Genomic DNA, 24,258 nt, shown 5'->3' with positions numbered 1-24,258 from the left:
CTAAATTGTAAAAACGGCTAAGTCGGTTCGGAGCTCATACAAAATTAGCCGGTTTTACAACGTAGCTGTCTTTTTATTGTAATAAAGTTTTTTTTATAACTAAAGTAACTCTTTATCAAATTAGTTGATATGGGAGTTTATAAAAACGTAAATCTACAAAATGCTCTATTTTATTTTGAGAAATATAATATTTTAAACTTTTCTTAAATCTTTAATCTTCAAATCTTTAATCCAAAATAACTTAATTAACCATAGATTTCTTTTTATTTTTCTGATCGCCTTAAAAACAAAACTTTTATTATCAGTCAGATTCACTGAATTTGTACTAAACTTCTTAAATTTAATCAAAATATATTAATTGCACAACAACTCTACCGTAGCTCTTCGTATGGAATGTACAAGGTGCAACAACAACAAATTGCCCCCTTCTTCGTAATATTTCGTACCAAAGTCCAACTCGTACAAGAAGTTGCTCCCGCGAGTGGGAGATATCCGTGACTGTGAGAACACGTCTTTAGTCTTCATTCCGTGCTCATACAGTGCAAACCGTACAAAATGATAGCAGTTGGATTAATATTTGTGCTTCTTATTTTATATCTCTTGAAGATAGATTTCATCAAGAGGTGTATGAGATTTAGAAAAATCATTGACTTCTCCTATAAATTACCTGGTCCACCACTTGCTGAATTAGCAAAAAAGGCCCATAAAGAAAGTTAGTATTTAAAATATTCACATAAAATTATGTAAAATCATGTGTGAAAATAAAAATTCATACTTAGCACAAATGTTGATTTCCCGCAGAGGTTTTACCATGGTTGATGGAATGCCGTCAGAAGTATGGGGAAAGATTTGTTATATGGTTTGGGAAGGATCTTGTGTTCTTCCTTACACAACCTGAGGACATTAAAGTCGTGCTGTCAAGCCAAGAAGTTATAAGTAAGTCCGGTAACTACCGTGTCATCAAGCCGTGGCTGGGTGAAGGACTACTCACAAGTACTGGAGCCAAATGGCAGAAGAATCGAAAACTACTCACACCTGCATTCCACTTCAATATTCTCAAGCAATTTCAGGTTGTAATGGAGGATTGCTCAGATATTCTTGTGAGAAAATTCAGTGAAGTTGCGAATGTGAAATCCGTTGATATCTACCCATTTATCACCCTATATGCGCTGGATGTGATTTGTGAGACTGCTATGGGCATTAAAAAAAATGCTCAAGAGAATAGTGAATCGGAATATGTGAGAGCTGTGAAAAAGTAAGTACAAGGAGAAGAGTTTTATATGTAGTATCTCTCGAAAAAGCATAAGATTTAAAGGACTGTAAAAAAAATATTACCTGCACATTTTCGTTACAAATTATGGACAATCTTTCAAGCATCTTAAAACTGTTTTTCAATTCGATGCATTCAGACCATTCTTTGATTCCATTGTAATTAAACTTATTAAGTTTCCTTTTTTTTATTTTTCTCTTATAATAGCATGAACTTTTAAAACCAAAATGATGAATGAATTGCTAATCTAAGATCATTATCCTCAATTAAATGTAAGATAAGAATGTAAAGATAAGATGCAATACTGCAACAATCAGCTTCACTTTAAACAAAATAAAATACTCATTTACACATTACGTTTACGCATCTATCGTCGTCTAAAGCACAAAATAAATAAAATTCATATGTTTTAGTTCTTTTCGCATATTATAATTCTTTTAAATTTTAAATAAATTAAGACATATCGGATACATTTTATACAACTTAGAATTTTTTTATTATCTTATTGGTAGATATAACATTGCTACATGTATTGTTGTTGTGTGGGAAGATTGAGAACATTGTACTTTAACCAGCAATCTATCTAATCTTTCTGATAAGAGAAGAAATTTATAATGAGTTCTATCACTTTTGCAGAATCTGCGAAATTACTCACAGGCGTTCATTTTCGATGGTATTGCGTATTCCCTTCTTCTTCAACCTCTCATCCTATCGACAAGTTCAGGATGACACCCTAAAGATTCTGCACAATGAAACACGACGTGTGATCCAGCTGCGACGAAAAGCACTTGAGAATCTAGATATTAATACGACGGAAATATTAAATGAAGCCAGTTCGATGCTAGGCATGAAGAAGAGACTTGCCTTCTTGGATATGTTACTTATTGCTCAACGTGAAGGCAAAGATCTGTCGGATGAGCATATTCGAGAGGAGGTGGATACTTTTATGTTTGAAGGGCACGACACGACTAGTATGAATGATTTAATTTTTGAGGTGATAGTCAATACAATTTTGAATTCTGTTTCCTAGGTAGTGCTATTGCTTTTACAATCTACCTTTTGTCACATCATCCAATGGAACAGCAACTAGCTTATGAAGAAGCCAAGGATTACGAAGGAAGGGAATTGGAAACGATGAAGTACCTCGAGGCAGTAATAAAGGAATCCCTGAGAATTTATCCATCAGTTCCATTCTATTCACGCATGGTGGAGCAAGAAACAAATGTTGGAGATTTAGTGGTTCCTCCTGGTGTTACTTTGTCCGTTCAGTCATATATCCTCCACCATGATCCTAAAATCTTCCCCCAGCCAAATAGCTTTAAACCTGATCGTTTTATCGACACAGAAAACATGCACCCATATGCCTATGTTCCATTCAGCGCTGGACCAAGGAATTGTATTGGACAGAAATTTGCCATGTTGGAGATGAAGAAAACTCTAGCAAAATTGCTGAGAAATTTTGAATTTCTCCCTGCAGATGAATACAAACCAATTCTCTTGGCAGAATTGATCCTTAAGAGCGACAATGGTGTACAAGTGCGAATAAAAAAGAGATCTTAAGGTAATTTACATTTTCTTTTATTGAATAGATTTTTACTTTTACATCAATAAGTGTAGAATCAACAGTAATTTTTCCCTATATACATATGTATCTAGTCTATATTGTATACTATAACTCTGGTCTATCCTCTCACCCATTATTACATTTCCCCCATATGTCATTTTAATTTGCGCTTAACCATTCCCTTTTCATTTCCTTAAATACACATTAATTATAACTCTTTTTTTTCAAATATAATTTCAAATGTAATTCAACAACATTTACCATATTCTCTAAAACATAAGATTGGGCTTTTGAAGTATAGGTATTTACTTTACAAAAATACATTACTTTTTGTGCTTGCTGCTCATTATGTAAACACACCCTTTTGTTGCTCAATAAATTTCATCTTGTTTCTTATCCACTGTGTAGGAAAAGTGTTCTTCTAATAAAGGCAACCAAGGTACAACAGAGAAAACATATTAGCTGCTGATAAAAAAATATGCATATTTTTTACAACATCACAAAGCAAAGTATTTATGATATGTTTGCACATTGAATTTTTCTATACACTTTCTAATGATTTTCTTTTTAGGAAACAATTATATGGATTCGACATGTAAATGGTTTTTTTTTCACTATCCATCTTTATATGTTTGAACATGAAATTGCCATAAAGCGAATTATTGCTGAATATTCTTTATGTCAAGATTTCCGGAGATGTTCTATACTTTGTAACAAAAAATAATTGCAATAATATTTTTTTATTGGAATAAATATTATAAATGAAATTTCAGTTTTTTTCATTAGTTTTTTTTTCTAATCTACATGTGAAACATATAGCCGGATTTAAAATATACTTTGTTATGTCGACTTAGGATATTAGGTATTTTTTATGTATTGTAATGTTATGCTGACAATAAAGATTGAAAGTTAAATAAAAAACTTTAGATATTCAACAAAAATAATTAACATAGGTACATATACTATTAACATGGTTTACTTTAAAACCGGCAATTTTATATAAATAAATTTTTCAATATATTTTAAACTACAAGTAGTATAAAAAAGAAAAATTAAAGTTATCAACTAGCCATCTAGTTCCATGGCATACAAATAAAATCACAAAAATCCCCATTTTTCTTGTGCTGCTCAATCCACTGTCCCTCAGCCCTCTGTCAGTGTCTTCTTGGCATTTGCGGTGAACCTCCGCCAGGACTACCACCCATAGAGGTTTGCCGTCCCATTAAATTCGCCCGGGAGGAATGTCGTTGGGGAATAACGAAAGGTGGCGGAGGTTGAGGTGTACATTGCGGTGGAATTGAGGTAGCAGACGCTTGGCGCATCAGAGGACGACTAGCACCAGTGCTAGACTGCTGCACAGTTCCAGCGCGTACAAGTGGCGGTGGAGCTTGATTGGTACGTGGCGGAATTGCAGGGGGAGGACCACGCATTCCCACAGATCCCTGAGATTGAACTCTAGGTGGAATTTGGGGAACTTTTGGTGTGGTTTTATTAGATGGGGGTTCACTCTGTATCGATGACTGACTAAGGATACGCGATGGAAGACTTGGTGGACGCTGTGGGGGACTCTTTGGCTTTGGCGGTGATATCGATGGTGGTGGAGATGAATACTTGGGTGATGTTGACTCCACTTGCGGTTGGACTGCAGTTGTAGTGAGAATGGGTTTCTGGGGTGGTGCCAAGGGTTTTATTGCTATCTGCTGCCCCTTAGTATTCTGTGCCTGTGGTTGCGGACTCTTAATTGGTGGTGCTTTCTGTACTTCCTTTGCGGATTGAGCTTTAGGAGGTTGAGTCTGTGGCTTTTGCTGAGAAACTGGTTGCTTATTCTGCTGAGATACTTGTTGCTTTTGCTGTTGAGGCATAACAACCGTCTGCTGCTGCTGCGTTAAATTAGCAAGAAGAGCCGGATTTTTCTTCTGATCTTGCCCAGCAGCAACATAGGAGAATACACAAAGTACAGAATAGCATATTTGGTCAGCCTGTAAGAACAAAAGAAAATTAATATGCATATTAATTTCCGCAAACTGATGCAATTTAAGCAATTTTCGTGCTTCTTGGAATATTTTTTTCTATGTTCCAAATTTGTAACATTAGGTAATATATATTACTTATAACAAGGTGTATAAGTATGATACAAGCACAAGCACTCAAAATTAAAAATACTTAATATACTATTAACTAATTAAACTAGAGACACTACATTTTCATTCAATTTTGAACAATACATTTCAGAGTAAAGATTAGTTGATTATATGACGCGATAACGTTATGGGAGTATTTATTCTTTAACATGAAGTTTAGATATCCGTTGCTGTTTGACTCATAAGTTTTATTAGAGACAAAAAGAACGTACTAAGATATTTTAAAATAAAATCATTTATGATTTCCAATTAGGTGAACATTTTTTTTGTGCATAAACATTTTCCTTATTGTGAAACATCACCTCCCATAATGTTTGCGTAGTATTTTGTTCACATTTTGAATCTAAACAAGCAAGAAAAAGCATGCATAAACAACAGATTTTTTTTTGTATTTTCTGGATATATGTTTTTTTGAAAATATGTAACATATTTCTACAACAGGTATTAATTTTTGTTTGCTTTCTTTGGCACAAATATCCATTATGTCTCGGCCTTAAACTTAAAAGAGATAAAAAAATAAAAGTGGGAAATACAGACGTACCCCACAGCTATATATGCATAATTTTGTGTGTCCAAATCACAGAAAGTTTTTTGTAATATTTAAACCACATTCGACAACAGAATTGCCACGAAAAGTCTAATATGTTGTCTTTTATGTAAAGTCCTCGAGTTTCCGTGTGAAACATATAGAAAACAATCTATGGAGACATAGAGCAGCTTCCGGAGCCTTTAAAAGTGTTTTAGAAAATTACTATATAGTAAGAACTTGTACATTTGCAACTCTGCAATTTTTGTATATTTTGTTTTATATAAAATTTTAGGAGAAAAACGAAAATCTTGCATGCAACAACATTGAGTTTTTTCCCAGATTTCAACATACAATAGAAATTTTAAACAAAAAAATTTAATTTGAATAGTATATAATTAGTTTTTCATTATACTCACCATTGATGATTTGTACTTGCGTTGAATGATTTGGCGTGTTTTTGGGTCTGGAAAAGTAAACAAAAAATTATTATAGAGCAATAACAAAAAAAATGAAAAAAATAACTTACTATATTCTTCGAGAATAAATATTCCACCTTTTTGGGTGAAGCACTTGCGAATATGGTCCAAACGTACGAAAAACTAAAAAAAGAAAATACACCAAAAGTGTTATATGCGTTACTAAAATGACTTATTTTTCAAACAATGATGGTAAATTTTGATTTACAGAGTAGAATAAAAAATAATCACAAAGCATGTGAATATGCAATAACTCAAGTAGATTAAAAGCTATACGAGAATTTACTATTTTCATTTACTCATGCAATCTTTATGTGCGAAACATGCAAAGAAGCTGGTTTTTACAGCAGCAGTTCTATTAAAAAAAACATTTTCACTATACTCTTTCTAAGTTAGGAACTAATAACAGAAACTACCAAGAATAATATATAAACAAAAAAAGAACAACTCAAAAAACAGGGATCTTAAACGAAACAAAATGTGATTTGAAAAAAAAAGGATACAGACAAAACAAATAAAACGGCGTAAAATTAAAAATAGAAGAAAGCTCTTTAATTCTCTATCACAAGAGTTTGAATCATGTAAAATGTAAAATGTAAGAAATTATTCAGTACTTGTGAGATGGTCATTTTTAAGTCTTATGTATTATATACTCCTATATAATAAATACATAATTAAGCACTCTTTTACTTTGTTTGACCCCACCAAATGTCCCTAAAGTCGATGTAAAACCAGAAAAGAGTTTCTTTTTAATCTTTCAGTCGTTATTTTGCATAATAAAAATAACCGCTAACATATTTCATAGCACTAAGGAATAAATTAATTACTTTGAGCTATTAGCTATGACAAGGCCAATAAAGTAGACTTATTGTGAAGAAAATAAATGAATACTAAAAACTTTTGTACACTATACTGAAAGAAAAGTATAGGAAAATTATAAAAATTTTTAATTTTATAAATATTTAATTGCTAATCACAAAATAACATGTAATAAAAATAAACAAAATAAACTAATGTAGAAGTAATTTGATATTTAAAAAATACAGTCCTACTCTTAAAAGTACAAAACGTAAATAAAATAGCCTAAAAAATCGTAAACATTTCCAATTTTTTATGCGTATATATAAATCTCATCAAATAAGATTACAATATGAGTTAAAGTTCATTTACAATTTAAAAAAAAAAGTAGAAAAAAAATTAATTTAAATACGGAAAATGTTATTGGGTTTATTAAGTAACAGCATGCAATTTCAGTAATTCTAACTAAAAAATAAGTAAGATATATAAATATATAATAATTTTAATGATTCTTCTACTATTTATGGAATGATCAATGGTAATGACGACTTACATTACTGAACATAATTAAAATAATTTTTTTTTAATTCTTAATGAATTTTAGCTTTGCTTTTCATTTTATATTTTTTTCCTGTTATATAAAATACTTTGTGTTTTTTTTATGTGTTGGTGTCATGAGATTATTTGGGAAAAAGTGTACGGGAATTTTGTGTTCAACATTTAAAATCCTGTTCTTATTACGTGCTCAGAAAAATCATAAAACCCATATTAGTTCTTCCTTTGATTATGCAAGTAATTTTTGCTACATGAAGGTTCATCATAATAAAAGGAAGTGTGGAAAATACGGGGGTACTGTGAGTCACGAAAAAATAAAGCTCATTTTCTAACAGAAAAGAGCAAATTGGTTTAAGAAAAGGTATTATGTCCGAATTTTCATTAATATAATTTCCGTTTGGAATAATTTTTTTTCAAGTTGACTCACTTTCCCCTAAAACTACGAATATCTATTTTTTTCAAATATTAAAGTTTCTATTTTGTTATTTTCTGTCAAATTGTTTAGATTAGCGCGATAAGAAAATGTATTTTTCCTTACTTTAGTTATATATTTTATTGAGAGAAGTTTTTTTTTAAATATTTATTTAGTGAAATGGAAAATAATTTATAAAACACACAGAAGATAATTGTAATTCAATTAACAAAGCTATATACCTACTGAATATTAAACTAAACACAATTTATAGAAATACACATAAGTATTAAATTGGATTTGTTTTCTTCAAGTAAAAGTGTAGCACAAAAGCTGTGTTCTTTTGAAGAATTACAGCTAGTACATTTAAAAATCAAAAATTGCAAATAATAAAAAGGTACTCAATACTCTAAATATAGCCAATCCCATCAATAAAATTTCTATAGATACAGCTAACATAGGGATATGGCGGAGTGTAGAAAATAGATGTTATATAATATATTTTATTACATAACTTTTTCTCAGAAACAAAATAAAACTGGCATATTTTTTTTAAAATAAACATTCACAATTAAAAAATACTCAAACTAATTAGAAATTCTTAATTAAATTGTGATTTCACAAATTTTCATATTGGCATAAAATCAGACAATAAACTGAATGACTTTTCTAATTTTTACGTCTTTTTTTGCATTTGCTTAAATGTTTTAGTTTGTAAATAAATTTAGCAAATTAATACCTCAAAGTCCTTTGAATTCAGGCGTAGACCAAAGTTCCAAGGATGATATCAGGATTGAAGTTTGTGGAAGTGTGACCAAGTCAAGCAGCGATAAAATTAATTTTTTTTATCAATGTTAGTTCTCTCGATTTGTGGGATTCTTTTTTTTTTTTTTGACTTGTTCTTCTTTGTTTTATAGTTATTATATTTTAAAGAAACAAAGCAAATGGAAATTAAGTTTCAGTCTTTCATTTTGAAATATTCAATACATTTGCTTTATTTATTTAGGTCATGCTGGTGTTGATCTTAACCTGCTGGCCGCCAAGACCTTGGAGCTTCCTTAGAGCGCCAAGGTGGGGTCGTTGAACGACCCCAAGAAGGAAGTCGATTTTCTCATAAACTATAAAACCGGGAACTGTCGGGTCACTACCTTTTGACTCCTTATATAGTCCTCTTGCCCCTTGCATCACAAATTCGCCACCCGGAAACACGCAGAAGAAGATATTAGGGAAAAACATTTTTCACTCATTTTTCACACTTTCTTCGTGAGAAATTTGCCACGAAGTTGACCGCAACTGCTATTTTTTTCACTACTTCCCCACATTCCCCTCACTTCCCGCACCGTGATAAATGGCAATATTTCTCGAATATTCTTTATTGTTTTGCACACTTATATGCTTCTAATTATGTTTTATGTTGTTTATGTTACTTATTCGCGATAATTCTGACACTGAGATGGTAAAGTGAGAAAGTAAACACAACCCTTCAACCCCCTTCAACCATATGATTTATGATGTGACTAACTTCATTCTGAGAAATTTTCCGCAGCATGGCCGTTACACCAATTTTTGAATTCCCTTCTTCTACATTTTCCTTAATAACTTTTCTTGTGGTGGACGGATTGAGCTGAAATTTTTACACAACCTCCCCAGATAACCAAAGCAAATGGATTTCCAATTAGAGTTTATCTTTTATATTTATTAAGTTATAGCACGAAATATAGGGCTGGGGTCGTTCAACGACCCCGCTTGGCGGCCTAGAGGTTAAAGAGTCCACAATATTTTTTTTTGTTTGTAAAATTGTGTGGTCACGCATAGAGAAGTTAACCATAACCATAGTCAACATCGAGTACCGCAGTAAAAATAAATTTTACATAAAATTTAGAACAATGGACATCCCAAGGACCATCTCAAAAGTTACGAACCCGAAATCTCCGGACGATTCACACAAGATTCTTTCAATTTATCTTTTTTTTTGTTTAAGGAAAATTTTAAAATCAAATTAAAAGAAAGAAAGTAAAATAATAGATAATATAGTCAGGAGATAGTATATAAATATAGAATAATAGTTAGATTATATATATTATGTATGTAATAATTAAAAAAATATATTAATAAAAACAACAATAGCATATGCACATTTATGATTAAATATAGATTAATTTCAAATATTAAAACTATTAAAAAATGAAAGATTTTTTAATTGAGAAACTCAAATAATTTTGTTTTATATATAATATATATTATTTGCCGTTTATAGTGGGGATGGTAATTTTGGAGACTTCAGGCATATTATGATTAACAATTTAAAAAAAAAATAAGGCATATATTATGTTTCGCTTAGGGCAAAAATAAACAATTTTTTTGTATTTATATTATAAAGTATGTTCTTAGTAACGATATTATACTCGATACGTTATTACATTAAGTGATTTTGAATTGTGTCATACAATAAATCCACAATATATCGTAAAATATATAAAACATGGAGAATCGGATAAAAATTAGCTCACAGATGCAACTTATGATTTGAGTTAAATATTCTTATTCATTTTTTTTTTTATTTTCTCAACAAAACAGTAGTTACGTCTCGTGTATGCATTTTGCATTGGCATTTTCCTTATAATAAAGTTTAATATTTAAAACAAAAATAAATAAACGAAAGAAAGAATATATTTTGAGTAGAAAGCATTGATTATAATAAAAAAAAATATTTGGAATAAATATTTATATTGGAGAAAAAAATATATCCATGAAAAATAAAATAAACTTTTTTTTTTAAAAGGTAATATTAAAGAATCATGCATTTCAATGCACTATTGAATATATAAATATGTATCATATCATAGTATGTATATATAGGTATTTAAGGAGTAATGTTTTATATTGAGATTAAAAACAGTTAAAATTTTCCATATGAACTGACATATTCAAAGGACGTCTAACGGATGTTTTACATAAATATAAACATGATTTTTAATTAAAATAAAGAACAAAAATAAAACAAGAAAATGTGAACCTTAATAAATTATGTTAGAAGGTCATATGTATAATGATTTTATAAAAATTAATTTAAAAAAAAATAGCAAAATTAAAACTTGTTAACATATTAGAGTTAAAATATTTATAAAAAAAATCATTTTTCGAAGCACGAGAAGGTCCTTGCAATGTCATGGATCTGGAAACTCTTTTAACACACATACATAATCCGTTAGATTTTAGAGAATATTTTTTTTAATGCGAAATCTTTCGAATTTTAAATTTTCTTAGGATACAAATACCCTTTTCAGCTATTTTTTAAATATATAAAAAAATAAATAATAATATTGGGATATTTTTTAGTAATTTTGAAAATATTATAACGAAGAAACTCGTAAAAAATCTAGTTATACATTTTTTACAAAAAAATCTTCATCATATTAAAAAAAAAAAAAAACAAAGACTGCGTATAGGTGTTTTGTGTATATTTTTTTATATGAAAAATATGAATAGAAGTTTGAAAAAATGTATAGGAATTGTAAGATAAGTAGGTACTCTATAGAGAATTTTGAAGAAATTGTTGGAGCTTTATCTATTAAATAAGTATTAAATGAAATACTTATTTGTTTTTAGTTCAAACTTATTAAAATACTATACATTGAAACAACCCTTACGCTAATAATTTAACATTAATATATTATATATTTTATGACTTTCTTGATAGTTTCGGTAGTAATATTTTGTTTTCGGTAGAAGAGAAAGCCAATATAAAAAATTTAATTTATGTGAATTTTTATTATTGTTATTGTGTGTGTGTTGTTTATGTCAGGATAAGAAAATATTTAAGAGACGGATATAAATTTGTGGAAATATGTATAATATTGATGTTTAGGCATTCCATACCTTGCTGTTGGCGAAGAGAAGACCAACACCTTCAAGGCACACCTGTAGCAAACCTCCTTCTCCAGTTGTCATATCTTGTACTGGAAATTCTCCACCCAGTTCTGGAAGAGACTCTGGTGGTCCACCACGCTCCATTGCTTCTTTAATGCAATTATATAGCTCCTTGCACTGAAAAGATACATTAATAAATTACAATATATAACTTTATTATTAGCCTAATTTAACAAAGCCCCCAACGAAATGTGAGCAAACAGTAAAAAAAAATTATATGAAAATGTAAACTATTAAACATTAATTATATGGAAGCTTTTATTCATTTTTTTGGTTGGTCAAAAGTGCAAGATTTTGTAAAGGGTTGTAATGAAAAAAAAATGATATGAAATTATAATCTATAAAAAAAATTAACTCACCTTTCTAGTGTGGTATTTATGGAGTTGCGTTTGACCACCATTGCGCCTCCATAGGCATAGGACTTTAGTTTTCGGCGAATATGTCATATTCACCAATCTCTCATACCACCATCTCTCAACGATTGTTCCTGTAACTGACCTAAGAACAAGTCCGTCATCACGAACTTCCATGAAACGCAACGGACCTGTGGAATCAACACCCTGTTGCACTGAAAAGCTGTGTCGATGCAAAAGCCTAGATCCCAAAGGTTTTAAATCAATGTCATTTCCGTTCTGCAATGGGACAATGATTATAGAAAAAAAATAACCATTACTGACATAGAAAATTATTACTGATCACATAAAAAAAAAGAAGAAAACTTACTAAATTGGAAATTTGATCGAGCAGATTATTAACTTCCTGGGAATAAACCAAACCAATGTGACTCTTTCCAAGTAAACGTCTGACTTTTCGTTTAATTTCTTCTTTATGCACATTCAGCATAACCAAAACTGCTGTTAAATTATACAACATAGTCGATAGAAGACGATCTTCGTCATGTTCCAACCGCTTCCGTTCAGAATCACTAAGAGATTTATATCTCTCCATCATTTCTCCCGGACCTTGATCCATTCCAATCATGTCGCGCTCCTGACTTACAGCATCAAGAAATGCATCCTCCCAAAATTGCATTTGATCCCACAAATTCAGTCTCTCCTTCCCGAGAAGACACTCAAATAAATAAACTCTTGGAGCGTCTGGAGATGGTGAACTGGAGGTTAGTAGTTGCCCTCCTGTATACCGAAATCCTGCACTAAGAGTTGATTTTCCGGACCATATACTACTAGAGCGATTTTTATCCTTCACACCAGTTTGTTTTGGATTCTGTAAGGAGCAAATAATTATACAATAGCATAAAAATGCTGATAAATGGTATAAAAGTTTCAAAGAATTAGATAAATTTCATCTCTTATTCTATTGCATTCTCGTGCATTTGATATGATTTTGGACAGAGATTTTACTTACATTTTCGTATTCTGTATCTGATACGGTTGACCGACATGAAATCGACGGTATGAGGCCCCCTCCAGCTTGCAGCAACATTGGAGCATCACTGGCCACTGAGAGGGCCCCAGATGACCCATGCACAGTGCCCTAAATATACACATACAACACATACAAAAATGCACACCATTTGTTCAATATGTGCAAATAATAAAGAATACTGAAGTGGAGTGGGTTCAATTGGAAAAAAGAATTTTCTGCAGTCTCTTTGCTCCCAAATATGGTAGAGAACTGATGCAGAAATAAGAGTAATAATAAATTTTTGATGTACAACTTTTTCTTATACGACTTTACTGATTTTGATTCACCCGATAACTGGCAATTCTAAAGCTTCTTCAAAAGATATGCGTAACCCATCACTCCAATCTCAAAAATCAAGAATATTTTTTTTAATTCAACTCAGTCAGTCAATTTCACTACATTTAATATTCTTGTCGCATGGCGACAATTTATCAATTCCTAAAATTAATTCCTGTTCTCTAAAAACGTTCAAGTTTTTCAAAAAAAAATACAAAAAATATTTTTAATTTCAAAATATTCTTCCAATATCGTAATAATTCAAATTATATACATCTAAGCTTTGAGTGGATTTTAAGTTACCAAATTGCTCACATAGAGTAAGATTGCGATACATATAATTGCTTTATTATACTCACATCAGAATCGAATGATGTTAGTTTGCTAAGAAGCAAATTTCTCTTCTGCGTAAGCATGTCCTTAAATATCTCCGTTGTTGATTGCTGAGCTTCAGCATGTGCCTGCGGATCATGCTCCGAGAGGCGCCTCGTTGCTTCAAGTGGAGCAACTGCGGAATTTTTCCTAGAACCAGCCTGTACCCCGGTCCATTCACCTTCTCCAACGGGTGATTGAAGGTTCTCGCGACTACCCATCGGACTGACGGATTGACTTGAGAGGAGACTTGCAGATAAATCACCACCACTTTCCGTTAATTCTTTACTCCAAAAGTGTGTATGAGCAATTTCCATCATTTGAAACACCGAAGCCATTCCTCCTAAGCCAAAATTCGAATATGTATGATCTAGCCCATGAGCTATGGCTTGGAGGCACTTTTGCATGCCACGATATACTGGCTTTGGGATGCACTGAAAAAAATTTACAAACAATATAAGTAAGAACAGAAACAGCGGCTCGAATTTAAAGTGAATAACTAACCACATCATCAATGTGATCATCCGGTGCTATTTTTCTGTCCAATGTCTTATTGATTTTCCCTAGCACAAGCATTCTGTACGACTCATCTTCCATGAGTTTTTTGAGACGATTGAGTTTCAACCAACCAACTCCTTCACCGGCCAATACTTGATTCATAAGCTGTAGAATGCAAAAAATCGTTAATATGTAGTTATAAAAAAATAAATAAAGTAAAATATGTTTTAAAAAAATGAAAACTGCACTCACATCTTTGAGAAAAGCTTGATTTTCAGAATTACTAGATGCCTTCTCTGCATTCTGCTGTCGCTGAATTTCTTCCTGTGTCTGCCGTGGTCCAGAATGCTTTATAAGGGGTGTACGCTCAACCAGAGCTTTCCGCCCGGGAAATGAATCAAATGGCAAGGATTTTTCTTTCGGTTTTCCACTCTGCTGTGCTGCTGCATTACCCTTCTGAGTATTGTGTTTCTCTGTAGAGACCGATAAATCAATATTATTCATTATCACACATAAAATAAATAAAAAAATGTACATTAATATTGTATTTACATACCATTTTTGCCAAATAATCCTGAAAACATGGTCGATGTGGAAGACGTTATGCTGTTAATTTCACTGCTGAACGACGAAAAAAAATCTCTCCCTGTTCCAGCTATCATATTATTCCCTTGAGTACTAACGATGGATGATGCCGGAGATATAGGAGCTGGCGTGGGCTGAGGCAGAGGTTGCATTTCCCCGGTGTTCTTCATTAAACCCTTTTTAGCAGCTGCCTCCTTAGCTGTCTTCGTGAGATCTCCAAAAGTGGATTTTCCCACGTATGTCAGATCATCTAGAGTTGTTTTGCTCACCCCAGCAGCTTGCTTCGAGGCCTCAAGTGCCTGTTTAGAGGCCTCTCCAGCGGCCTTTTTTGCATGCAAAGTCAACTGCAAATATACAATTGTTCTAAATTCTAAACAATGCCAAATTATAATATTTTAAATTTGTAAAAAAAATAAAATTTTTATTCTTTATGGCAAATGAATTATTTTCTATGCGCTAGTGATTAGATCGCCTCTAGAAAAAATATGTGCATTGTCAGATGATAAGCTCCAAATTGTTCGCCAAGAAATTTGCCAGTTTTTACTCTATCAAACAGGCTTCTTGCAACGTTCGCTTACCTGTTCTAGTGGAGCTAATATCATTTTTCTATCATCTTCTGCAATTTTCTCCTTTGTTTGACTCTTCAGCTAAGATATCACAGAGTTAAATATTCTCACACGCATAGGGTAAGAATATTATGCACAATCTATGGAGGAAGTCCGTGAAAAGGGAACTCCTTGGGTCGTTCTTTTTGTTTAATTTTGTTTATTACATTCGTTCTCATTGATGTTATTACCCATCATTTTTTTACAAAGTTTTTAAGAATATAGGACTTGCTCCAAATATTGTGCATAACGTCCTTAAATATTTCCACAATTAAATCTTTTCGAAATATGAAAAAAAAATTGATAAAATACTCACTTTATCTACATGCGCCAAAAGACCGTCTTGACTGCTCTGGCGTGTCGTTTCACGAACTAATTCTTTTGCTTGGGAAGCGAATTGCTCAAATAGAGATCCCTGGCTTGCCTGGCGTCCTGATCCACTTGAACCTAATGGTGGTGGGTGAATTGGAGGACTTTGAGATCCTGAACCAGAACTAGGTTGACGTGCCAAAACTGGACTTATGGGAGATGAAATCTTTAAGTGAAATGAAATCAAAATTATTATTAAATAAAATCGCAAGATATTTAAGAATAATGATATTTACGATATTCCTGGATAATTTTGCAGCGGCACCACGCCTTTCCGAATCAATAAGGCTTTCTTTTGATGTGTTTTGCCCTGATACTATAGTTCTAGGAGTTGTTGTCGAATTTGAGTCAGATTCATTCTCAAAGCTGCCTCCCTCCTCTTTTTCTTTTGCCACCAAAGTATCGGTCTTTACCTTTCCAGGAAATTCGAATTCGGAATCGCGATTGAAACTCGGTGAACTCAGATCCGATCTGCTTGATGACGACGACTGCGGGGAGTCCGGTCGTACATGAACATCTTGTATTGGTTCCATCCCGGGTGGATACTGTAATTTACTTGGCGGCCTATAGATTAACTTGTGATCCAAGTTTGATGACATGGTTTGTGGATTGTGATGCTGATGATAATGACCCCCATAAACATCATGCAGACTAGGTGATAAATCTGAAGAGACCATTTCAGAAACAAAATCACTTAGAGAAGAATATGAAGAACTCGTACTTTCGGCTCCCTCTGAATCTGATCCACTCTCATCCGTTGGTTGATTCTCCATTTGCTGAAGACTCCTAAGGGCGCCGTTGAGAGAGCTCCCGTCGTCCCACACCGAAAATCGAATAGCTGTAAGTGTGTGAGCAAACCACTTTGGCTTATCCCCTACTTGACAGGGATCCAGGACACCAGTGTGGACGCGCAGGAATGCCACATTGCTTGGCGTAAGTGACCACTCTGCCAGGAACTCCACTGCCTGTGTTCGAGCAAATTTTCCTAAGAACCCAGATGCTCTAGGCCTTGATCTGAGAAAGCTATTAATCTGAAAAGCTACGACGGGACGTGGGTACAATCGCAGGGTCCTCGTGTGCTCAGTAAAGTTAGCTAAGGTATTTTGGGAGTTAAAGAATCGCACCATCGCCACCCGTGTAGCTACATCTACGGAATCCACATCGCTTACATAGATAAATGGATTAATTATGGGTGGAGCAATTGGGGACGCTTGGCGTGGGGTATGACTTCCAGGAGCAGAAAAAGAATTTCTCTGGCTACTATTTGTTGAACCCGCTGTATTTGGGTCCTGTGGCATAATCGATGAAACCCTAAAAAAATAACTTTATTACAACTGTCTTGCTACCTATGCATATCAGTGTCTCTTACCCGAGTGCTGGTGGTGTCGCTAGACTATCCCTTATTGATGGCAGAAGTGGTTGATTTGCCACAGCACTGGTTGACATTGAGCTCAATGCCTTGTAGTAAAAAGATAAAATTTATGAGAAAATACAGATTCAAGGATATGAAAAATCTATATATTACATAGCTTGACTAATTGAAAATAAAAGCTGCTATTAGAGTTAAAATGTATGAAGAATTTAAGAGGTTTAGGTTTTATAAAAGAGAGATTTTTTTATAAGAGAAATCATTTATTTTTTGTAAGTACCATATCTTTGCCTTGTGAGAACATTTCACAAAAAAATAATAATAAAAGGTCTGGATTTTAGGAACATCTTTGAAGAAATTGCACGAAAAATATATTACCAAACGGAATTTACTTTTGTGCTTAAAAGCCTATAAGGCCTAATTATGTATCAATTTTCATTACTATATGTATTAAAGGATGAGTTCTTCAAAATATTGTTGTAAAGTTAGAAATCCCCAAAATATAAAGGGGTCGACCCTATATTAGTATTGGACGTAGAGCCATAATGTTTACATCATGAAAAGGGAGAAAAGTCAATCAGTAAGTAATAAATTTAAATCAGTTTTTTTTTCTTATTTATTAATTTTAATTAAACAAAATGTTTTTTTTTGGCACCGAAATCACGTGGAATGTAATGTATTAACCTTACATGTGTTTTAATCTTGAAAAGAATTTCTTATATTCTAAATATGGGATGAAAAAACAAAATATTCGTGCAACATATATATAGTGTTTAGAAGTGAAAAGCCAGGAATTGAGAATAAAAAGAAAGAAAAAGAACGGAAAAGGAAATTTCAACTTAAAATAATATAGCAAATATAGCAAAAAGTGATATTTACACCAGATCCAGCTTGATCCATCAGTTGCATAGCCTTCACGATGAAGATATCAAGTTATGTGTAAATAAGTGTTGTGTAGTGAGAAAAATAAGAAATAGAATAGAGAGACAATTTATTTTGTGTTTTATAAATAGGCGGTAGTAATGCAATTTATGTGCATTTCACATTATTGTAATATAATAAGCATGCTTAACTTGAATATCCATTATGTCCAACGTCAATTTTATATGTATGATCGCGTGATATGAGTTGTGTCTAAGTGACCTTCTTTCTCACATTTTAAAGGATTTTTAGAAAATATTTTTAAATTTAATAAAAATGTTCATTCTAATCATTTATTGCGAAATAATCATCAAAATTCCATTTCCTTGAAGTAAAATAAGAATTTGGTAGAATACCATTCAAATACAATCATATGGTTCCAAGACAGACTTCACTCATCAATAAAACTAACGCTTATGTACTAGCTAAGTTCTGACTCATTTCTTAAATTTTAATTAGTCATTTATGAAATTGGAAACCATAGGACAAAAATTTTGATTTATTTTATATGACCTTAAAAAATTTTACAGAACAATGTTTTATACTGAATCTCTGGAGAGCCTTTCGTTTGATCTTTTTTTTTCAATTTTTGCAACCAGATACGTAGAAAAGTTGTTGTATATTTTGAATAATGAAAAAAACAGTTTGATAAGTAGTTTAAAAAGTAGAACTAATTACAATAGGTTGTAAAACAAAAAATAAATAAAAAACACACACATTTGAAAAGACATTGCATTCATTTTGTCTTAAAATGAATTTCAATATTTGAGAAGTGATTAATATTGTACAAGATTAGAAAAAAAGACAAACAAGACCAATTAAATGGAGAAGAAATTATTGGTAAAAGTATGATGGAATATCATAAAATAAAATGATTCTTACTTGTTTTAAATGATTTTTGAGAATAGTTCCTTCTGGTTCAGGAAGTGGTGGCAGATCATCACCACAAGCTCCAGTTGATACCAATTTATTAGAATCCAAATCGACAAGCCAAATATCATCCGGAAGGCTATAAGAATCGAATTAAATTAATTTCAATGTACACTTTTATCTAACTTTAAAGTTTATGGACGTTACGGACGAACAAAAATGAGGATATTTAAAAAAAAATTCCTTTGAACATTACTATTTGAACTTTTTGTGAACTTAAAGTGAAACACTTTTGATCTTTTTATTTCCGGCTATTTCCTTAAGCTAAATTTTATTTATTCATATGTTGATCTAACTCTTATATGATTTTTGATAAGCAACTTATCTAAACTGAATGTCTTTCTAATGTTTGGGGTCATGATGAAAAATCAATATCATTTGAAAAATTCTTATTATAATGGAAAGTTCCCATTTCATCTTTCATTTTGCTAAACCGATTTTAATCTTTCATAATCGATGATATGTTATCAAAGGATCCTGTATTACTGCCCACAATAGAAAATGCTCACAATTACCCTATAGACCAGGTAAACTAATAAAATTTATATTTTTACCTAAAGTTCTTTTTATAAAGAAGAAATGATGCCGGAATACCAATGACAAATGGTGTAGGTGCCAGAAGGAGTTGCTCAGCGCAACTCATGCATGTAGGAAGAAGTGGTATTACCGGAAACATATACTCAAGTGGATAGATCATTGTAACAAATGCCATTACACTCATTGAAAGTGCATTGTAATCCCGTGATTGAAAGAGAACCTTATTCTCTAGTAGGATCAATGTTAGAACTTTAAGGCATGTGTCAACTCCGAGTAGTTCTAACGGCAGATGAAGTGGAAAATCCACAAGCTTAAATCGTGTATGGTCTGGTAGAGCAAACAAAAGAGGCTCATGAACACTATTTGAAAGGACCTCTACTTCAACTCGAGTAGAGCCTGGTACTGGTACCGGAGCCGATAGAAGACGCAGTATCCAGGTCTCAATTTCCTTCACATCGTGTATCACAATAGATGGTGTGGATTCTGTCACCTGACCGGTAAGTACGGTCCACACATTATCCCTGCAAAAAAATAAAATAAAAAAGTATATATACAGTTTAGTGTTCTTATTTTCTTCACAAAGGTTATTTGATTAGGTTTTTTTCGTTTTTTTTAAGTAACAAAAAAATGGCAACTGTGTATGTATTTACCTGCCAATTTGTTTAGATGCACCCACACGACGTGGACTTGAAGATTCATTACATGCATCTATAAGTTTCTTCAAGATAAAAAGACACTCGCGGAAGGTACTGAAGAAGGGATGATGAGACAGCAAACAAAGAGACGTGAGAGAATGGTTTCGGACTTTAGCTCTTCTGCGGCTGGCCCTAGGTGATGGTGAGTGACTTCCACCAGATTCAGAGTCACCTGTGCCAGGATGAGTTACACTAAGACGTGAATGCTGAGGCGGATCGGAATCACGACGACTTGGACAGTCTCGATCAGAATCACTAGGAGCAACATTGCTACTCCTATGATCGCTAGAAGACATTGAAGTGTTGTAGAATAATTTATTGCTAAATTACATTTTTTTTTTACTTTTTATTGTTATATTGCAACATTTCAGTGCTCATTTATGAAAACAATCAAATAGTTAGATATTATAGCGCAATAAAATTTTAATTTTAGACTTTCAATATTTTTGTATAAGATCATGATATTGTAAAAAAAAAATAGATCTGAAAATACAGATTATAAATTTGAATGAAAATATCACCTTGAAAAAGCAGAATCTGAGCTCCGCTCAATGGATTTTCGCCATGATTCACGTCGTAAAGCAGAATTCCTCCCACGTCTACTTCCTGTGATGGCAGCCGTATTTGTGGGAACGACTTTTTCAACAGGTCTATAAAAATTCACACAGATTCCATATCTTGTCTTTCCTGAGTCCTTGTCTGTTAGCATAAACACAAATGAGGATGCATCCCTTATAGCTGACCCAGTTCTTCGAGGTCCAACGCTTACGCATCCCTCGGGTTGGCAAAAATATACCATATCGAGTGGTAACGGAAAATCGGCATGATCTGTTGGCGGATACCGCCGAAGAAGCTCTGGAATCTACAGAAATGCGCAATATATAAAAATAAATCATTTATAAATTGTAGTGTTTTGTAAACTTAACACTAAATACCTGTACTGGTGGATCAGATGAATTTCCGGCACGTGAGACAGAACTCACGCGTGCCCCAACAATTGCCAAATAATCTATTAAACGTGGACAAAGAAATTGTCGCTGAATATCTGCCATGATATCTTCTTAGTTGATACACCGTATTTTCACCTAGTTTTTAAATTTCTGAAACAAAGGACATGAGAAAATTAAATTGCAGGGAAATTGCTTATCAAATAAAATCCAAAATATTTGTTCAATTATCATAAAATTTTCAAGGCTTAAGGGGGTCTCTTTACTCATTTACTCATTTTTAATGTTTACATTTTTTGGGTTTTTTTTTTTTAAATTTGGTTTTCCGATGTTGATTACATTTGTAGCCTAATTAATGAAGTGTAAGAAAATCACTTTTCGCCATCTTAGATACGACGCCATCTTGAGATATTCCGACTTTTCCACAGAACTACCCTAAAACATAAAGGTAGGTTTTTCTCAGGATCTACTGAATGGATTTTGATGGGGTAAAAAGCAAATGAAAGAGGAAATACCAATGCTGATTTTGATATACCAGAATTATTCATTTCAATTCTGGGACTGAGAAAAGTGGAAAAATGTGACTTTTGTTCTGATATTTAAAAAAAAATCTTTTATTATACCCATCTCCCTCGAGCTTCGATGTGAGATCACTATGTTCGGAAAACTTATGAAATAAAATAATATTTGAATTTGGCGCGCACTCGAAGTGGTGAATTCGTGTGGTGAAAATAGAGAATGTAGGGAAAAAAGAATGATTTGGCGGCAAAAATGACAGATCGGTTTTTGAAGGCAAGGAATACGGATGCAAACGTGCCTGCTCCGTAATAAAGTGTAATTTATCGCGTATAATTCAGGGAATTTCGCGAACACACTATTTAGAAAAACAGGCGCCTTAACTAAATGTCTATTTGGATAAATTTTGGTAAGTTTAATCAAGCCAGCTTACAACAAAGAGTCTGAAACTTTCCTACCGGAAGTCGTCATAAAATCATATGTCCATTTCTATCTAATAGAACCATGTTTTACTATCGTCAGTATATTACTACATAATGTTATTATTATACATATATTACTACATAGTATTTATTAATTAATTGGTATAGAGGTTGATGGAACATGAGGTGATTTTCTTCGTCTCAGAAATTTTCACGGCTTTTCTCTTTATGCACTTGTCGTCTTCTTTCTGTTCGCACACACTCTACTCTGATTTTGCACCCAAATTTCTAATATTCCCACATATTATAGTAAAAACACTGATATATTAGCAATTTTTGTAAGTATATAAAGGAAAAATCGATATAGAATTTCATTGAGATTAGATAATTTAGCCAAAAATTTATGAGGCTATTTCTGATAATCTTTTACATATAGACAAAACTCACTAAAGTTTTAGGTAAACTATCTTCTTTATCCCAACTAATGGAAAAACTACCCTTCGTTGCATAGATTGGTATTGTATACATCAATAATCGACATAAAACTAGTATGTATGCTAAAATAGTATTGCTGCAAATACCTAGTTAACGCTTTTTAAAATAATCAAATTTATTGAAACTAATCAATAGTCGTGTATTTGTATTATTTCAATACATTAAATTACCATTAATGATAGATCTGATTGCGTTGAGAGTCGCTATTTGTCCACTGTAGCCAAAATAGGCCTTTTGTGGAAGTCATGTATGCTAATTAAAAACATATCAACGATCTATGAAATATAATTATGTACCACATTAATAAATAGCAATACAGAAAGCAAAATTACACGATTGAATTAATATGTAGAATTAAATCAAGTCTTCTACACGGAATAAGATGTATCAAAATATTTTTAGTCAATCTACTAATATAGCAAAAATGGTTTTCATAAGGTTGGACCCTATGAAGTCTTTTAATTTTGAAAAGCACAAAAAGAGTGGTTTGAAAAAAAAAACAATATAAACTGGAATAAGTGATGAATAATTAACATAGAAGAACGAATTCAATATAAGTTTATAAATTATGGTGGTACCGAGTAAAAATCATAAGCAGAGACCTATATTTTTATGATGGTACCTCAGTTTCGATGACCTATTTCATTAGCTAATACGGTAGTTCTTTTATCTATAATATAAAATTCACATTATATGTTTGTATAATACCCGACTTAGTACTGGAATAATGCTAATTAAACTGAAAGTCATAAATATATGAAAACCCTTACCAATAAGTCATTGTAAACTCTTGTGTCAATTTTAAGCAAATATTTGCACTTCCACCATTTTGATATATAATACATATTATGTATGTAAGTATACATAACTGTTCACTTAATTCTAAATTATAAATAGAAAAGATATCCTTATTTGCTAGATATCTGATAAAATTAAATTCTCTTGAACTTATATAAGCATTCAAGGTGAAAAGAAATATATAGATTTTTTATGGTAGAAAAAGACTTTTGCAAGGCATGCGGTGATGAGACCAAGGAAAAAGACCTCTAGAAATTCCGCAAGACAATTATCGATTTTTCTTTTACGTACGCTAGAGCTAAATTGCAACATTGGCGTAATTCAGCAAAAGTACACCCCCTACTGGTGCAATCGATTGATTTTTCGTGTCACCATTATCATAAACATACAGAAAACCCTCCCCAATATTACTGTCTATAGCCAGAATCAACAGGAAATAATTTTTGCAATATAAAAAAATGGCGTTTATCTTACCAAGTCATTTCCAGGCGTACCAGTGAAAATGGGTTTTCATTCACAAATCATTACTTTCTATTGAATTATAATGTTGCATTTTAACAAGAACGCAATTTGTCACTTTTATCGTTGCTATTTTTCAGAAAAACCACTTTTTTAAACCAAAAATTGCAAATTCTTTCATGTAAGACTTAGGCACTATGCAAGAAAGTTCTTTTTTGAGTAATGGTGGAGCGAGCACCTATAAAATTTTCCAACCAGCCTGCAGGACATCCAAGTATCGACTGATAAGACCACGAGTGAAAATCATTTAGTTCCGAAATAATATGGTCGAAGTTTTACTACACCAGGCGCATGCGGGTAAATT

The 24,258-nt window shown here is 32.4% G+C and overlaps 2 protein-coding genes across 9 annotated transcripts; one reads left to right on the top strand and one right to left on the bottom strand.

The window, feature by feature from the left end:
- The first annotated feature begins 400 nt into the window (after window positions 1-400).
- On the top strand, window positions 401-3,601 carry LOC129789375 (probable cytochrome P450 4s3). Of its 2 annotated transcripts, XR_008750442.1 has the most exons (6): window positions 401-712; window positions 802-1,255; window positions 1,907-2,241; window positions 2,301-2,831; window positions 3,243-3,343; window positions 3,406-3,601. XR_008750442.1 is itself a non-coding variant. In XM_055826165.1 (5 exons), the coding sequence occupies exons 1-4, from the start codon at window positions 556-558 to the stop codon at window positions 2,828-2,830; spliced, it is 1,476 nt and encodes a 491-aa protein (XP_055682140.1). In that variant the 5' UTR covers window positions 401-555; the 3' UTR covers window position 2,831; window positions 3,243-3,601. The 2 variants fall into 2 exon arrangements, 1 of the variants encoding a protein (XP_055682140.1); XM_055826165.1 differs by having other exon boundaries at window positions 3,243-3,601.
- Window positions 2,827-24,177, bottom strand: LOC129789282 (MAP kinase-activating death domain protein). Of its 7 annotated transcripts, none has more exons than XM_055825954.1 (23): window positions 23,910-24,152; window positions 21,193-21,357; window positions 20,779-21,119; window positions 20,213-20,542; window positions 19,580-20,083; window positions 18,978-19,104; window positions 18,054-18,086; window positions 17,175-17,263; window positions 16,042-17,116; window positions 15,753-15,971; window positions 15,410-15,478; window positions 14,803-15,175; window positions 14,499-14,719; window positions 14,253-14,411; window positions 13,736-14,182; window positions 13,041-13,169; window positions 12,399-12,899; window positions 12,035-12,307; window positions 11,625-11,792; window positions 8,485-8,493; window positions 6,031-6,103; window positions 5,921-5,967; window positions 2,827-4,813 (listed from the first exon to the last, which is right to left on the bottom strand). In XM_055825954.1, exons 2-23 carry the CDS (start codon window positions 21,307-21,309, stop codon window positions 3,989-3,991), a joined length of 6,129 nt encoding a protein of 2,042 aa, XP_055681929.1. In that variant the 5' UTR covers window positions 21,310-21,357; window positions 23,910-24,152; the 3' UTR covers window positions 2,827-3,988. The 7 variants fall into 7 exon arrangements, 6 of the variants coding, with proteins under 6 accessions (XP_055681929.1, XP_055681927.1, XP_055681928.1 ...); XR_008750434.1 differs by lacking the exon at window positions 8,485-8,493 and adding an exon at window positions 5,517-5,702 and having other exon boundaries at window positions 4,732-4,813; XM_055825952.1 differs by lacking the exon at window positions 8,485-8,493 and having other exon boundaries at window positions 23,910-24,177.
- Window positions 24,178-24,258: the final 81 nt, after the last annotated feature.

Source organism: Lutzomyia longipalpis, chromosome 2 (genome assembly GCF_024334085.1).
Source record: "Lutzomyia longipalpis isolate SR_M1_2022 chromosome 2, ASM2433408v1".
Taxonomy (NCBI): Eukaryota; Metazoa; Arthropoda; class Insecta; order Diptera; family Psychodidae; genus Lutzomyia; species Lutzomyia longipalpis.
The sequence above is the reverse complement of the archived record's forward strand: the minus strand, read 5'-3'. Positions and strand labels throughout refer to the sequence as shown.